The sequence below is a fragment of the Chelonus insularis genome, unplaced genomic scaffold, assembly GCF_013357705.1.
Source record: "Chelonus insularis isolate UGA/USDA-ARS -01 unplaced genomic scaffold, ASM1335770v1 contig_128_pilon, whole genome shotgun sequence".
Classification (NCBI taxonomy): domain Eukaryota; kingdom Metazoa; phylum Arthropoda; class Insecta; order Hymenoptera; family Braconidae; genus Chelonus; species Chelonus insularis.
This window is the reverse complement of record NW_023276368.1, coordinates 469,926-486,730: the sequence shown is the minus strand read 5'-3', so window position 1 is coordinate 486,730 and position 16,805 is coordinate 469,926. Positions and strand designations below refer to the sequence as shown.

The following is a 16,805-nucleotide window of genomic DNA, read 5'->3' as shown; positions in this document are numbered from 1 at the left end:
TTTAGTTAAAATAATTTAAAGGGTTTTTGTGTGCTGAGTATTGGTAATAATGGCTTTCTCAAACAGAAACTAGTCAAGTAACTGTCAGATTTATTTTAAAAGCAAGAACGAGTGAGCTTTCTTGATGAAAACACGCGCGTCTGTCATCGAACGTTGTTTCTATCGGACTTGAAGCAACTCTCTGTTCATCTGACTATATTGTCAAGCCTTACGCATGTCCTAAAAATTTAATGCAATACCTGCTTCTCGATTCGCTTGCGCAGTGCATAGGTTTTGAGAATATGCTTCCTACCAACTGTTGCTTCTCAGAGTATCAACAATGTTGATATAAAAGCCACATAAATTACGATGCACTTAGTATAGTGAAGTTAATCAATTAATTTATTAACTTATAAATATCGAATAGGAAAGAAAAAAATTTTTTTATTATCCTATAATTCATTTGATTGGCCATAAAAAATATTCTTTTAATTCCTTTATTCGATTAATTAATACCTCTTAATTGGTTGATAAATAAAATATCACATCATATATTGTTTAATTGAATGAACCTGCCAAGTTGAATAGTTGACAATGATGTGGAAGGAGAACGAAAGAAAATGTTTATCTTTCATTAGTTGAATTGGGGATCTTATGATTGCGAATTGAATTAACGATTAATTTTTTTCCTTTGTCTTTGAAATCCATTGAGCAAATTACTAAGGGGAATGAACTTGTGCGTGATAGAATTAATTATATAATAATACACTTATGAGTGAAAAATTGCAAAGATAAAGCCTTTTTTTTTTTTGTTTTAATTTTTACTTGAAATCTTTATTGATAAGCTTCTGGTATTGATAATTATTTTTTCTTATAAAGTTGATAGCTTATTATACAATAATATTAACTTTCTATTTTTATTCATTACTTTTTTTATCATTAATGAATACATTAAAAATTTTATATCTACTCAATTTTTAGGTTATTAATAGCTAAGATACATTTGAAAAAATTTTCATTGCTATAATCACTTTACACAGTTGTATAATTCTTTCATTCTAACACGTGTGTTTGATTTGTTTTCTATTGTTAATTGTGTAAATATTTTGTTCATAATTTTTTTTTCAATTTTATCTGCCATGTTGACTTTATTTACTTGTTAATAATAATTGAAGGTGAATTACAACATCATTTCTCAGATATTTATTGATACATATTGAAATTAAATTCAATTACATTGATTTTTGAAATATTTAATTTTAAAATTTCAATCAAAATTAAAATAAACTTTTAGAGATAAAAAAGAACAAAATATTTTATAAAAAGTTTTTTTTAAATTATTTTATAACAAAACATTTTAAAGCTTTTGTTTCAAAAATATCGTTTTATATCTTTGCAGATATTTATTAAAAACTTTATTATTAAAATAATGAAAATAAACTGTTATTTATAATTATTTGTTATTATAAACATTTATTTAATTCTTCCTTATAACTGTGTTATTATATTATAGTTAATTATTTACAATAAACTTCAGTAATGAAAATTAAAGTAATAAAAAAGTTAATATTTAATAAAATCAATATGAAGAATCTTGAACCAAGTATTGCAGTAAATACTGTTTTCTCGTTACTGATCAATACACTATAAATGAATGGAGCAAACTTTCAGTGCGTTTCTCTATATAAAAGTCTACTTAAGAAGGTACACACTTTCTGTGTCATTAAGAAAGTGAAAAATAACATGATTACTTTCTGGAAATTTAGTATAATATATCTTCTAAGTAATACAGAAAAAACGGATATGGTATTGTCCAAGTTCCTCTGGCTTTTTTTATTTTGTTTATTCAAAGCTTACTCCACAAAATAAATTTTAATAATTTTATTCTTTTGTTACAGATAGTCTGAAGGATTTTTTTTTTGCAACTATAAATTGGATTTCTTTGTGTTACACTAAAAGCAATCTACTACAGTACTGTCTCTATTTCTCCACCCGAATGATGATATAGCCAATAAACAAATCTATAAAAAAAATCCTGCATGAAACTGCGAGATAAAAATAAAACGAAAAATACATGTGTCACTTTTTCTTCAGGGTATAAGAAGATGAGGGTGATTTCGAATTTCATTTTCACCGATAAGGAAGGTTAGTACATCTCTCATTGTAAGATGATAAATAGTATCGTTTGCTCGAGCTGCTATAAAATCCTGTATTTGTGGCAATATTTCGGGCTTAATGATCTCTATAGCCTGAGGGGTGAGCTCCTGGAAGACCTGTACAGATTCATTGAGAAAATATTCTTAAGTTATCTGATTTTTTTTTCAGTCTAACTATTAATGACTAGACCAAGCTAGATCTATTGTAAATTCAAATAGACAATCTTATCACACTAGAGAGAATTTTTTTTAATAAAGATATGTTTTTATTACACAAAAATATTTCTTTACTTTGATTAATTATATTAAAAATAATAATGGTAATAATGAAATGAAATAATTCAATATTATATTAAGAACAAATAAATAAATAATAACTTTCATTGCAATAATTTATACCAAGAAAATACTTTTGTTTCTATTAAATTTTTTTAGAGAGTTTATTCATGATATTTATTTTATTTATGACCAATTTATCAAACTTGAGGAAAAATTATTCGATTCAAATATAAGAAAGTCTATTGGTTATTTTATTTATCTGAGTATTTGGAATAAACAATTTTTTATGCTAATCAAAAACTTACGTCATTCATAATCGATCCGAATTTGCTGTCACCCATAAAATTCCCCAAGCGTATTTTGACACCTTGAATGGAAAAATCTAGCTCAAAGCTCTTCATATACATGCCTCTTGAATATCCTAATACAGTTTCAAAGAATATAGCAAAGTCTCGAGCAGTAGCACTGAATGGCCCATTCCCATGAATATAAAACATATCTCCAAGTATTCCAGTAAGATTATAATAACCATCTAGAATGACTGTTGGTATTGTAAGATTCACTGCTATTGTTGGACCAATTAATGACAATCGTGCACGATTTATTATGTATGTTGATAGTCCACTGATTGTCACATTATGAACGTAAATATTTAAACTGAAATATTTATAATTAATCATTTCAAAAAATTAAATCATTATTATAATTAATTTGTTAATTTATTTTATCCAGATATTTTTCATGCTATTTTTAAATTTCTTTTTTTTTGTCTCTACATCATCATTCATATTTTTGACATGCCCTTGGTTTTGGTAGATGTTTTTACTTGTTTACAAGAATATATTTGAAATATTTATATTTATTTTTGTTAATGAAAATTTAAAAGTATAAAAGCAACATTTATAAACAGGATTCTTTTTTCATATATACATTTCCGGTTATTTGAATTGTATGAAACATTTTTAGTGATATACAACAAAAAAGATTCCTCTATAGATGCAAGTTAGAATTGTGTTATTCATCTTTTAAAAGCTCCCGAGGTCTGTTATTAGAAATATCTTTCAGTTGTGCACACACTAGAAAAACATTTTGAACATGAATATGCATGTGCATCAGTGATACTGAAATGAGTAAAAGAAGTATTTAAAAAAAAAAAGAAAACCATGAATTCAAAGTCTAGATAAAAAAATTTCCGGAATTTTAATAAATTAAAATGTATCTATTCTACCAATCTCTAGCATAATTAGATAATTAAAAATAAATTGCTGAAAAATAAATGAATTTTTTAAAATCAACTTAAAGTCTAAAAGAAATCCAACAATTGAAATCTTACCGTCCAGTTTTATACTTACTCGCCAATTTCTGGATTATTAGTTTCAATATAAATATCTTGTAGTTGCAGAGGTTCAAGAACCGGAATGTCAAGCTCAGGAAACCCGTAAGGCATTCGAGTCCGAAATTTCTCAAGAACTCGTCTAAGTTTGAAGTCGAGACCAATGGATGCAGCACTGTCGACTATCCTTTTTAGGATTAATGCGTGTTTCATTGATTGATGAAGATCACCGCATTTATAAACTTACTGTAATTCGTAGTCATAATCGCTGTGTTCATCAGCAGGTTCCTTGGCTTCTCCACCGCATTGGCGACTAAAAAAGTTTAATGATCTTGCAAAATCATTCTTTCACTTTTCTTCTAATCTGTCATTATCAGATGACGTATTGTGTTTGCTCGTGGACAATACCGTAATCGGTTGCTGTATCAGTTACATGATGAAGCAGCTCCTTTTGACGTTGAACAACCCCCGTAACTAAAAATAAATATAAATTATTAATTAATAAACATCTTATTAGAGGTGGAAATATAGTTTGTTTTAAATATTTTCCAACAACTTTTAATTAATTGGTAAAGTTATTTCAGTGTGACTCAGAAAATAAGAGAAAAAATGTGAATATTTAATAAACTTTTTACTGTTGTTTTAAAATATATGAGTGCACTTGTGCGATGCTATGATAGCGTCATCAATCACTGTTCGAATTGACGTTGAATTTTTTCTCCCATTTTTTTTGCTCTAGTCGTTAAGCATCAGTGTAGTGTTTAATTGCAGATTTGTGGAGATTAGAGTCAACGATGTTAAAGATATTATACAATATTGTTTTTTATTCCAGTCAGGAAGTCTGGACACATTTATAATAGGATAAAAACTAGGAAACTACTCAAATAAATTTAAAAAAAATACTTTCATTGTTTAAAATACTTTTGTTATTAAAATAAAAAAAATGTCAAACATGCTTTTAATTTCACGTCCAAAGTTATTGAGCAATTTTGGGTTACTTCCGAAAATTAATTACATAATTTAATAATTAAAATTCTGTGCCAAAAATATTTTTTTTCAACCAAAATATTACTTAATATCCTTTGATTATATTAATAAAAGAAATTTTTAATAAAAAGTTGTATTAATTATCTTTGATGTCTTACAGAAATTGGTTGCACTAGTAGCAACGTTGGTGATTCCATCGAACAACAAAGCACCTGGACCATGCAAAGTAAAATTACGGGAACCAGCAGTAGCAACAGGATAAGAACTAATCAATGTTGACACAACCATTAGGATTGTCCGCCTAATGGCGGGAACCTTCATGGTGATTGTTATGATATATAATCCAAGTAACAGTTGAATGAATAATCAAAAGACTTAGTGCAATATAATGTGAACGAAAATGAATTTGCTAATATGAGGATAAGAGAACTGAACCGTTCGCGCGCGAGCAGGAAGAGAGACTGGCAGGATGAAAATGTGCATCTGCGATAGGCCTCGTAAAGTCGAGTCTGTGGTAGTGATAGGAGTAATGAATGTACGTGAATGAATGTCGGAACGTGTTTAAAAAGTCTGTGTATAAAACAAAGTGACGCAACAAATACCACCATCACAGGGTTCATGAACATGTTGAATACAATACTAAAATCTGCCTACACATTTAACAAATAGCATTAGGAAATATTATTAGAAACAAATTTATCATTACTACAAGATGCCATTAATCAAATGTAGAGATAAGTTTATGGCACACTTTTCATTAATCAAGGATTGAAGATTTTTTAATTACATTGAAAATAAACAAAGAGATTAGTATTAATTTGTTGATAAATATCTTCAAGGATTTCCATCATTTTTATGACTCCCAAAACAACTGAGAAAGTGAAAATATATTTTTATTTTATTATTATTAACTAATTTTGTAAAATTATTGGAGAAAATGTAATGATTCATTGATGTTTTTGAACTGGAATAATTTTCTAAAAGACTTTAGTAAATGGAATAACTTTAGTTTTGAACGATAAACTTGAACATAATTCAGTTTAACTTTTGGAGTTTAGTTGAATTTTCTACAGCTATCGAAGACTGAATATTGATATGATAGTATTGAAAGCGAATGAGTTTCAACTTAAAACCTCATTCAAAGTACATCAGAAAATGTATGATTAAAATATTAATGATTATAAAAAAAACAATGTTACTTCAAGAAGGTTTTCCTTTTTTATTATTGATGAATAAACAAATAATTTGATATTCATGAATGAAATCAAACTCCAAGAACTGCGTATTTGTTTGAAAATCTAAATATTTTTTATTTCCGCTTTGCATTTTTCCACCTTCTGAGAATATAATAGAGTCAGGAGGTAAAGGTTGCACGTGACCAGAAGGTTGATATGGAAAAATAATCTTTAATCTTCTTGAAGTGACTCACGTAAAACAAAAAAAAAAATAAATCTTGAAATTAATCCCATAAAAAATCCATTTCTTGTTCAATTTATGCAGAATTATAGTCTTATAATACGGAAAATTTACTTATTTTTTAAATAATTAACCATTTTAATTAAAAAAAAATTTCACTAAATAGATTCTACAAAAGATTTCGCAACATGTAATCTATCATAACAGTTGGATGCTTTTTAATGGAAAAAAATTTTAATTACATATTCTGTCATAAGTATGTAATCAATACAAAGTAGTACTTTATAGAATTGAAAAAAATACATTAAATTATACATGATAATTTTTCCTATGAACCATGCATAATGAAAGTACGTGATTTGATTAATTAAATTAAAATTGATAGTTTCTTCATACTGATATAGCTATTATAACTTTCCTCCATCAAAATAAATTTTATTGCACGAATACTGATGGATATGTATACCAATCAATGTGACTTAGATCTATTACCATCAACAAAAACTAAAAGCATGCTGACCTTGGATAAATCATCAACGAATGTCACAATTTAGCAAAACTTCCTGAAAAAATTATCTACTTTTGTAATCTATGTATCTGACTTAGTAATAGTTGAGGGTAGCCATGGTCACTGGGGACATATGAAGGCTTCTGTTGATATTGGATTTGGCATTAGGACATTGTGTCAATAATAATAGTCCCACTGTTACTAATAATATCAATACTACTATACAAGTGATTATAAATCTTAGCTGATCTGCAAGTCAATAAGAATTAGTTGTCAGAATAAATTAATGTCTCAAGAGTATTTAAAGGTTTTTACCATATTTACGTATGAGTCAAAGTATCAGTAGTTGTTCCCTGATGACGTGCTTTAGTATGACAAACTCATCTTTACTGTTCTTAATCAAGAAAATCTTTAATATTTATTTGCATTGTGTTAAACAACAATGTGTCCTATTAAACTTAATCACTCAAGTTTCTTTTAATACCTGAGTCATATTTATAATTACAATTATAGATGATAAATCAATTATGTTAGAATTACTGAAAAAATCATTTTGAATTTAAAGTTTTATTAATGTTGAATAAGTTTTAATGACTTAATTATTTCTAAGAGGATTTACCACATTGTTTTTCTTTTTATAATAAAAGAAAAAAAAATAGGTCGCGTTGAAACTTGATGTTTATTTTTTCAAGAAAAAAGCTTTACAAGACCAGGCTAATAATTATTATTCTTTGAAAAAATAAAGCTACAGTATTTATTGGTTTTTCCTCCAACGGAAAAACGTGATAAAAAAATAATTTATTTAATTATGTTGAATTTTGTAGAAAATGTTAGAATTAAAATAAGTTATTTTTTTTTCATTTTAGCTGTTTTCTCATGAATTATTCAATTTGTTTGTTGTAAATTGTCCAAAATACCTGCGTAAAGTGCAGAAATCTTTCAAGCCATGAACTACCAGTTAAAATTTCCTCCTATTTCTTCTTCAGATTCAGTCTGAATACTAATGTAAATAATCTTTGTGAAAAAAATAAGTGTATATCTAGGCCAATGACACTAAATTTCTCAAACGGATTTGAATCTATTATATTTCATGAATTAGATATTTAAACTGAGGGAGCCCATTTCTAAGAACCCGATATGTTACGTTATGTCAATAAAATAGTATTTATATACTAAGAAGATATCTCTTCAAGTCACTTGGGGAATGAAAATACATGAAAGTATGAATTAAAATAAGGAACTGTTAAACTTCTCCTTTCTATTCATATGCGAAAGTCCTAATTTGTCTGTAACGTGTTAAAAAGAAAAGAGTATGAATTTTCTTTTTATTCATCTTTGGGAAACAAAAGATTTTCTAATGAATTTAAATATGTAAGGAGATAGTGTCCTAAGTAGGCTACATGACCTGGTTGTGAGACAAGAAAAAACAATCGAATTAAAAGAGAAATAAAGTCTAAAACAATTTTACTACTTAACTTTAAAAGCTTGGAATCAATGCTCGGTGATTATCAAAAACATTCAACTGTTGATAATGTTACAAGAATTTGTAAACAATAATTAGCCAATGATCCTTGACATGTATGTGATATCATGGTATGAATATCAATTTAGCGGTGGGACATAACAGTTGGTGAAACGCTTTCACTGCTTACATTGCAATTATATTATGTACACATGATGATAGTGACGATGATGATGATGATGATGATGAGAATGTATAAATTTTTGTAAAGTTTCAAGTTTTAAATGAACATTGGCTGCTGAATGATTAGAATAAAAATAAAATTACGATACATAAGTACGATTGATCAAAAAGAAAAAAAATTGCATAAAAGAACAAGGTCAAGATAATTAACTAAGCAAATAACTCTAGCAATTCAATAGACATACTACTATTCATAATATTATTTCCTGACATCTATTTTGAATTAACTCACTTTGGAGTAAAATTACCGTGACGAAGTGAGAAACTGGATCTCAATAAATTAAATAAAAAGGTAATTTTTTAGGAACTGTTCTTAATTGCTATACGGTGTTATAAAAAAATTGTCAGCCGTTTAAATTAAGAAATTTTAAAATTTATAAATGATTACATAATTGAAAAATTGTAAATTATTTTTCTATTAAATATTTTTTTAGAACAATTTTTTATTCAATAAAAAATATTAACAAATTTAAACATTGATTTTTTGTGCTTATCATGATAAGTTTTTTATATACAACACATTTTTTTAAACATTAATACTTTCGTGGCTATCATCATTTTTGTTGCTTCCGGAAACTACATCATCTAAATAATCATCTGATTCTTGTGGATTAGACGCCGAAGAACATCGAATAATTCTAAAGTAAAAAAGAATATTATTTAAAAAAAAATTTTTTATAGAAAAATGATTTTTTATGACTTACAATATCAACAGAATGACTATTATCTGAGTGCTAAATGTAAGCCAGTAAATAGCACTAGGCACTGAATGATATGTTGCATTGTAAAGTTGAGAATATAAAACCCCACTGAAAAGTGGTGTCGCGTTATCACAGACTGATAGAAGAGCGAATACTTTCCCTGGAAAAAAAATAAAATGGTTTATAACTTATAGTGTAATAAAGAAATATATATATATATATATATATATATATATATATATATCGATGATAAAATAAATTCTCATTCATCTACTTCGATAGCTCCATCTAAATTTACCTCTTTCATTAATTGGTACGACCTTGGAAGTCATAGATCTTAGAACAGGCGCTACAACTGGACCAATTGCAGCTATAGCTGCCCCTATAATTGAAATTGATATATTGATTATTTTCAATTGAAATATTACTGAATAAAAACTAATTTAAAAAAATTGTCAGATCAATTAGACCAGCATAAAAGATATTGGGATGTGTGGCAGTGGCGAATAATACTCTTCCAGCAGCATGAGATAATGCTCCAATAATTACTATAACAGTATCCCTCAAACCTAATAATTTACTGAGAACTGGTCCACCAATCAACATAGCTGGAAAAGAAATCTATTAAGAAATAAGGAAATATTGATTTATTTAAATTAATATTTAACTTACCACCAACGAAAAAAGATGATTGAAAAGTTTTAAAATTACTAAAAGCTGTTACGTCCCAATGAAAAATTTTCTGTGTATACAAATAACTCATCGGTTTTTCATCTCTTTGGAAAGTATAAAAAGTCATAGCTGTAAATAAAAGCCACAAATGTAGTCGTGCGAATTGATCTCGTGGCTTGGTGAGAGTTTTTATGGTTGCTAAAATGTGTTCTTTATCAAAAAAATCTGTTATAATATTGACACCAGTCATCGGTTCTTGTCGAGAATTTGTTCGCCACTTGAGAACAATCAGGGTGTAAATAACGGACGTTACCAGAAGTGTCGTATTTATTGTAAACATTATTGAATAAGATCTGTTTACAACATTTGTAAATAGATAAGATCCAAGAGCGACTCCTACAATAAATCAATAATTATATAATAAATTATATAAACATTAAAATAATATCTATCAATAATATCGGAAGTAAACAATAATCTGTTGCATATATGTTAGAGAAACTTTCATTTCAACCAAAAGAAACTTTTATCATAAATTTTTTATTTCAAGCAAGTTAATAAAGTTCTTGAAGTGATTGTAAACAATGGAATTGAATGACATCTGAAAAATTCATATTCCTTTTTTATGATAAACATCAAATACCTGTAGGCATTGTGCTTAAATAAGCAATATCAAGAATAGTCACTCTCAGTGTTCGTTGTTTGATCGAAGAAACGTCTGATATGTACGCAAAGCAACTAGCAAAGATAGCTATATCTCCACCAAGCATTCCCATAGGTATCGTTGCAGTGTAGATTATCATAAAGACATCCCAAGTAGGAATAAATGCATTCACAACTATCATTCCTGAGTATATTATTTTTCCAAGAAGGCCAATAATCAAAGGTAACTTTCTACCACGTCTATCACTCCAATTACCGAAGAAAAGTGCTAGGATAATTGGTACTACATGGCCTGCTATGTTATTCCATTGATGAAAATCTGATACCGTCAACTACAAACACACCATTAGCTTATAATTGTGATTATACTTTTGATTATGTAATAAGTACACAATATTAATCGTAAAATTTCTTTAATAAAAAAATGTATATAGTAAATATAAATAACAAGTTAATAAGTAGGTAAACCATTGTTCAATTATTATTTATAATATTGTTTTACCTGTACAACGTTTTTCACTGTCTCATTCTCATTTATGTTTTGACAGGTATCTTCAGAGAAGTTGTGGTTTACTCTACAGGCTTTATAAACAAAGAAAGCCTGCTCTACCACTGATGTTATCATGTAAGCCATCAAATAGAGCCACATTGTAGGCTCCACTGAAATGTATCTGATCCATCCAAAATACTTCTCTATTGGTCTGTGAGATGACAACCTATCTTCTACAATTATCTGAAATATCAATTATTAATTAGAAAACAGATGACTATTCATTTAAATAAATATAAATATAAATAAGGTAGATTAATTAATTATTAACTACATTGTCGATTCTAATAACGGATTACTCATTCATGTTTCATTCATCAAAATAATATGTAAATGTTTTTCTTCTAATTGAGATATCTCTTTTTCATTTGTATGAGATAACTTTTGAGCTTTATAAAAAGTCCATTTATATCTTTATTAAATACTTCAGTTTTTATTTAACTATTACAGACGGGTTAATATAAATTTTGGAGTAATTATTAATTTAAAAAAATTTTACCTGAGGTGTTATCTCTTCAAGACTCATCATGAGCAATGGATTAGCTGAGATTAATATTTGTATTAATAGTGGTAATATTTAAGTTATCAAAAAGTCCATTCCTTAATTTATCTTTAACAGTATTGTCATGAAGTATCACAGTACACTGTCATACTACTAGTTGACACAGAGTTGAATAAGCTAAATCAACTCAATCAAATCTACATCTGCAAGAAAAGATAGAGATTAAATAAGTTCATGACGATGTAAAAAATTTGTTGATCATTTTTGAATACTGATAACACACTTTCTTATCGCAAAAAAATAAATTACATATATTACTACTATGTATGCTATGAATTACAATTATTAGGCATAACGACATTATTTATTTATTTACTTTAGAGTTTTTATTACTGATATTTTAATTCATCAAAAATATTCCCATGTGTTATCAATGTTTTATAAAAGTGGGAATATCTTTTCATGGATGAATAAAATAATTAGCAATAATCAATAGTAGAATAATATTTTAATAGACATGTCAAATGTTGATAAGAATTTATTATCAAATAAAACTCGATAATTCCAACTATAATAATTTATGAATAAAATGGTAGATATTTTTTATCAGATTCAGCAGAATATGTTACCTGATAAAGCATAAAATGTAGTATATGCTAGAATAAGTTGAACATGATAGCACACTGATGAAATATTCTTTTTTAACACAACATCAATGAACCTTAGACTAGTTTAAATTCATCTTCAATCAATGATTTCACAACATCTCTTCATCAACTGAATGTATTAAGCAACGGTTTGCGATTGTAAAATCACGTGGTCCCCGGTAAAACATGTTTATATCTGATGAAAAAATGATACTAGCCCAATCATAATTTGGTTTAAATACGCATGCTTCGAACCAGAACACGTTCTTTCAAGTCAATATTGATTGGGTGAACAAAAAATTTAAACCAGAATTTCTTTTCTGATATAATTTCAAGTTAAAAACTGGTTCAGTTATTAGAAAACTTGCCAAACTCGTTATCAATGCTGTTTTCTTATTTTATTTGCTATAGAACTGTCTATTTAATATCATATTTTTTTTAAGAAATTATCATTTTTACCTAGACAAGTTAGCGCTCTTCATCAACTCAAAACATCAGTTGATCACAAAGCTCCCAATCTTCTAGACTTTAGACATCTGTCAAGTCTATACCTTCTGTAGTACAAATTTAACTCTGCTATTTCTATATTTGCTAAATGATGTAGTTGATGGAAAACTGTATTCTGTCGTAGGTAAATCACACTGATTAATCAAAGCACGAACTTTAATTTTCTATCAACTGTTATTGAACTTACACTTCTTATAAAGAATGTCTTGTGTTTAATTTGTATTTAAAATTAAATTATCAATGTAGGTTTATCTATAAATTCAGAGAAATTATTAAGTACAAGGATTTGTGGTAGGTCAGTTTGAGCAAAATCAGTGAAATTTATAATGACAATTCAAGTTCATTTGTTACACTACAGTATTTGTGTGTCAATTAATGAATATTAAATATTTGTTTCTATTAGAAATCATAGTTGAACGTGAAAGGTAACAAAAAAAGAATTTTTATACTCAAAAATGTATATTTTATTTTATAATATTGATTTCATTGCTCATAAAGCAAATTTTATAAGTTGTTTACATATTAGGCCATCGAAAATACGTCAAAGTTTTAGTAGATTTAAAACAGTAATTAAAACTATACAGATAGAATTTATATATTTTGATACTAATATATTTAATTATTTACTTGTTTCAAACAATTATTGACTATTTTATTTGGACAATTAGGCTCGACACTTGATCATACCTGATTTCATCTAAATTATTTATATATCGTTTATTTAATCAATAATTACATTTAAAAATTATTCTTTGGTATGGTTTTTAAATGTCTTTTTTTTTTAATAATATATATATTTTTTTATTTTTTAATTAAGTAATAACATCCTCATTTTATAATTACTTTTTTCTATAAAGTCAAAAGCAACTTAATTACTTTAAGTTGCAATGTTTTTTTTATAGTCATCAAATAACCATGAAAGTATTTTCAAAGTCTGATGTACAATTAGTCCCTCATTAATTTGTCCCATTTATACAATTAAAATTAAAATACTGATTTTGCCAAAGTTAGACATAACAATTAGTTTCAACAGATACACAAAATTTTTATCAATCTTTTTATGATTAATATATATTGATAATAATTTATATATTTTCGGTATTAATGTCTTATTTTAACGTCTATCATTATCACATATTTACTTTTAGCACTCAATACTTTTTTTTTATACTTTTAATAATATTAATATAACATAAATACTTATTCTGGTCCTGCCAGATACATGAGAATGAACATAATCAGTCGTCACAATAAATTATATCGTATTTAATTTTCTAATAAACTACTGAAGGTATTTTAAGCTGTCAATACTTTCCTTTTACAGCCAAGAATTTATTTTTTACATTTGGCCAGTATTATTGTTATGATGCTAATAATATTACTATAAATTCTCGAAATATATAAATTTAATCATTTTTTAATTTAAACATATTGTAATTTAAAATAAAAATCAATAAACATTTTATGGCCCTTCGTTGTATTTATGACTTATAAAATATTTTATATTTTTCTAAAAAAACATTATATAATTCTGGAGTTGGAAAATATATTCAAAAAGAGCTTTTGTAGTTAAAAATAAATCTCTCTTTAATATTGTTTACTTTTGATGAATTTTTGACTATTATTATATCATTAGTTATTATTTTCTGTGATTAAAAACTGGTAGTGCATATTTGTGTTTCAAATTTATCATTATCGTATGATAATCAATTACTTATATTACTTCACCGTTGATACTTGAACCTCGAAATAAAAGTCTTACCACTCATAGTAAAGTTTAAATATTTTACGTGAATAGTTGCGTTATCTACAACTGTAGATTAAAAGCTTGAGAATATTTTTTGATACATATTTCGAATAAATAATATTCATACTTACAAATAGGCATTAGAAAATGTTTTAATCAAAATATTATTAAACTTTATAATAATTCAATGGATAAATAATGATAGTTTATACTGCAGCAGTAAAAAAGATGAAAAATGCATTAAAGATTGAAATTAAAAAATAATAAATACTGATAGACGAATGTGCGTACTTTAATAATCAATTTATATTTAAGAGCATTTGTTATAGTTTGTAGAATAAATTTAAGTTGATTAAAAAATTTTTTATCAACCCATTTATATCTATCATTGAAAAATATTTTGTTTATCTATCATTCAAATACTTTTTTATCGTAAATCATTTTAAAATGCAGTTTATTTATTTTTATAATCCTTCCATTGATCCAGTGACAATAGTTATTCGACTACTGGAATATATTTTTCACTATTTAATCAACTTCATTTATCATTGCAATATTCAATAAAATTAATTAAAATTTCCTATATCGAACATCGTTGATTAAGTATAACAGAAAAAATTGAAATAATTTATCGCTCTCTAAATCTACCAAGAATTTATAATTTTCACACGGAAATGTCATTTCCTTGTTTCACAAATTTACTTTTCATTGAGAAAATGTTGTTTTTTTTTTTTTTAATAAATTCTTAACAAGTAAATTTTCAGAACGGAAAGCTACTGTTTTGTGAGATTTGTTTATCGAATGAATTACTAATACTATTAGAATTACAAAAACTATCATTTTCATCAATAGTAGCCATTTTATTAGGATCTCTTGGGCCATCTAAGAAATAAGTAACCATGCTACCTTTACCCTTGACCTGAATACTTCCACGACAAGTTAACGGGTAACCCTTGGCACTGAGAATATCTCGAACTTCTTGGGTCACTTGAATGCCGTCCAACACGCCAGTTGAGTCCATCCTTGAGGCAACATTTACTGCATTTCCCCAAATATCATATTGCGGCTTTCGTGCGCCAATAACACCTGCTACTACTGGGCCTATATTGATACCCACTCGCATTTTGAAATTATTAAAGCTATGCTCATTGACGTAAGCCAGTTGATCGCGAATTCTCAGAGCATAATCTGCCATTGCTGTTACGTGTTTAAAGTCTTTCATATCACAAGTGCTTTTTGTTAGACCTGATAAAAAAAAAAAAAAATAAACCGTTAGAGAATTGCTAAAAGTTTAAATCATATTATAAAAATATTTATACAATATCAAAAGTTGTAAAAGTTTAATATAAATTTCAGGAAAATCATTCGAGTAAAATTTTTGTAATTACAAGCAAAAACTATTGTTTGAAAAAGTTCTTTTTAGATGTTTTATAAGTTTTAAAATATGTATATTTTTATCAGTGATATAATTATCTTTAACGTTTTCTCTGCATATTTGAACCATTTCAAGACAACTTGGTGATTTTCTTTTTCAACTAATTTTTTTTTTTTTTTCCTTTTGAAAATTGTTCAACTCAAGTTTGTTTTTATTTAAAAATTTTAGATCAAATTATTCTGCGAAATAAATAAATTAATATAGATGTATGTATGTATATTTGTTCATTTCTATTTAAAAAAAATTATTGAAGACAAGAAATAGACATAAAATTTTTTTTTTTCAAAAAGATTGAAAAGATTTTTTCGACTAACCTGAAGCTGCCATATAAGTAGCTCCGGTGCTTTTAATCTTTTCAATGTATTTAAAATTCTCTTCAGCTAGTACTTCATCAAAATCTGCAATTATTTCATTTAAAAGTCGTAAACATTCAACCCCTTCATTATTGGCTTCCAACTCAACATAGAACTCAGAGAAGTTGGGAATGGATGCAAACATGATGCATACGAAGTCACATTGCTCGTGATAAAGTTCCTGTAAAGCATTCATGAATATAATATTGCATCACATAGAACGTATAGAGCAATAATTACATACATCGGAGTTGACAGTAGATAGAAAATGTGCTGCTACGTGCTCCGGTAGTATATTTGCAAGGAGCTTCTGGTTGTAAGCTTTCAGATGCTCCATTTCTTCTTTTTCTTCAGTTGCTTGGAGCTTCCATAGAAAATCAAGACGATAAGTAGCTTCAGTGTGTTGAGAATGAGCAACAAGAAAAGCCATAAAAAAGATAACTAATACTCCAGCTAGCCATCGTCCTGTTTGATCAACGTCATCTTCGTTTGAAGCTTGGTAAATGCTCACAGCTAAATAGCAGGCCACAACAATGCTTAACACAGCTACTTTAAAAACGGATGTGAGAATTTGATACACAGCACACGTTACCATTACAAGCATTACGAGAACTGGAAATAGCTACAAACAGAATAAAAGTTTCGAGTTTTTATATTATTATTAT

At 27.0% G+C, this 16,805-nt stretch overlaps 3 protein-coding genes across 5 annotated transcripts in view; all 3 read right to left on the bottom strand.

The window, feature by feature from the left end:
• Positions 1-1,849: 1,849 nt before the first annotated feature.
• On the bottom strand, positions 1,850-5,246 carry LOC118068792 (uncharacterized). Its single transcript, XM_035086466.1, has 6 exons — positions 4,893-5,246; positions 4,156-4,221; positions 3,995-4,060; positions 3,767-3,929; positions 2,720-3,071; positions 1,850-2,252 (listed from the first exon to the last, which is right to left on the bottom strand). Exons 1-6 carry the CDS (start codon positions 5,053-5,055, stop codon positions 2,070-2,072), a joined length of 993 nt encoding a protein of 330 aa, XP_034942357.1. The 5' UTR covers positions 5,056-5,246; the 3' UTR covers positions 1,850-2,069.
• Positions 5,247-8,813: 3,567 nt separating this feature from the next.
• LOC118068118 (proton-coupled folate transporter) lies at positions 8,814-12,494 on the bottom strand. The gene is made up of 9 exons (XM_035085322.1): positions 12,081-12,494; positions 11,449-11,654; positions 10,902-11,132; positions 10,380-10,731; positions 9,737-10,132; positions 9,535-9,672; positions 9,363-9,446; positions 9,068-9,224; positions 8,814-9,001 (listed from the first exon to the last, which is right to left on the bottom strand). Exons 2-9 carry the CDS (start codon positions 11,476-11,478, stop codon positions 8,890-8,892), a joined length of 1,500 nt encoding a protein of 499 aa, XP_034941213.1. The 5' UTR covers positions 11,479-11,654; positions 12,081-12,494; the 3' UTR covers positions 8,814-8,889.
• Positions 12,495-14,729: 2,235 nt separating this feature from the next.
• The window catches only part of LOC118068103 (adenylate cyclase type 6), a 38,598-nt gene continuing 36,522 nt past the window's right edge, over positions 14,730-16,805 (bottom strand). For all 3 annotated transcript variants that reach the window (XM_035085301.1, XM_035085309.1, XM_035085293.1), the window contains 3 exons: positions 16,385-16,762; positions 16,102-16,321; positions 14,730-15,597 (listed from right to left, as the gene is read on the bottom strand). In XM_035085301.1, coding sequence (XP_034941192.1) covers positions 15,113-15,597; positions 16,102-16,321; positions 16,385-16,762 — 1,083 coding nt within the window. In that variant the 3' untranslated portion in view covers positions 14,730-15,112. The remainder of the gene's footprint in view (positions 15,598-16,101; positions 16,322-16,384; positions 16,763-16,805) is intronic.

What these genes read in the sequence shown, in the direction of transcription:
- LOC118068792 (XM_035086466.1), bottom strand. Translation starts at nt 5,055, where the DNA reads ATGAAGGTTCCCGCCATTAGGCGGACAATCCTAATGGTTGTGTCAACA. An exon ending in TACTAGTGCAACCAATTTCT is followed by an intron (nt 4,222 to 4,892) that starts GTAAGACATCAA and finishes ATTTATTTTTAG; the next exon opens with TTACGGGGGTTGTTCAACGT. An exon ending in AATAATCCAGAAATTGGCGA is followed by an intron (nt 3,072 to 3,766) that starts GTAAGTATAAAA and finishes TAAATATTTCAG; the next exon opens with TTTAAATATTTACGTTCATA.
- LOC118068118 (XM_035085322.1), bottom strand. Translation starts at nt 11,478, where the DNA reads ATGATGAGTCTTGAAGAGATAACACCTCAG. An exon ending in TTTAAGCACAATGCCTACAG is followed by an intron (nt 10,133 to 10,379) that starts GTATTTGATGTT and finishes GATTTATTGTAG; the next exon opens with GAGTCGCTCTTGGATCTTAT. An exon ending in ATCATCTTTTTTCGTTGGTG is followed by an intron (nt 9,673 to 9,736) that starts GTAAGTTAAATA and finishes TTTCTTTTCCAG; the next exon opens with CTATGTTGATTGGTGGACCA.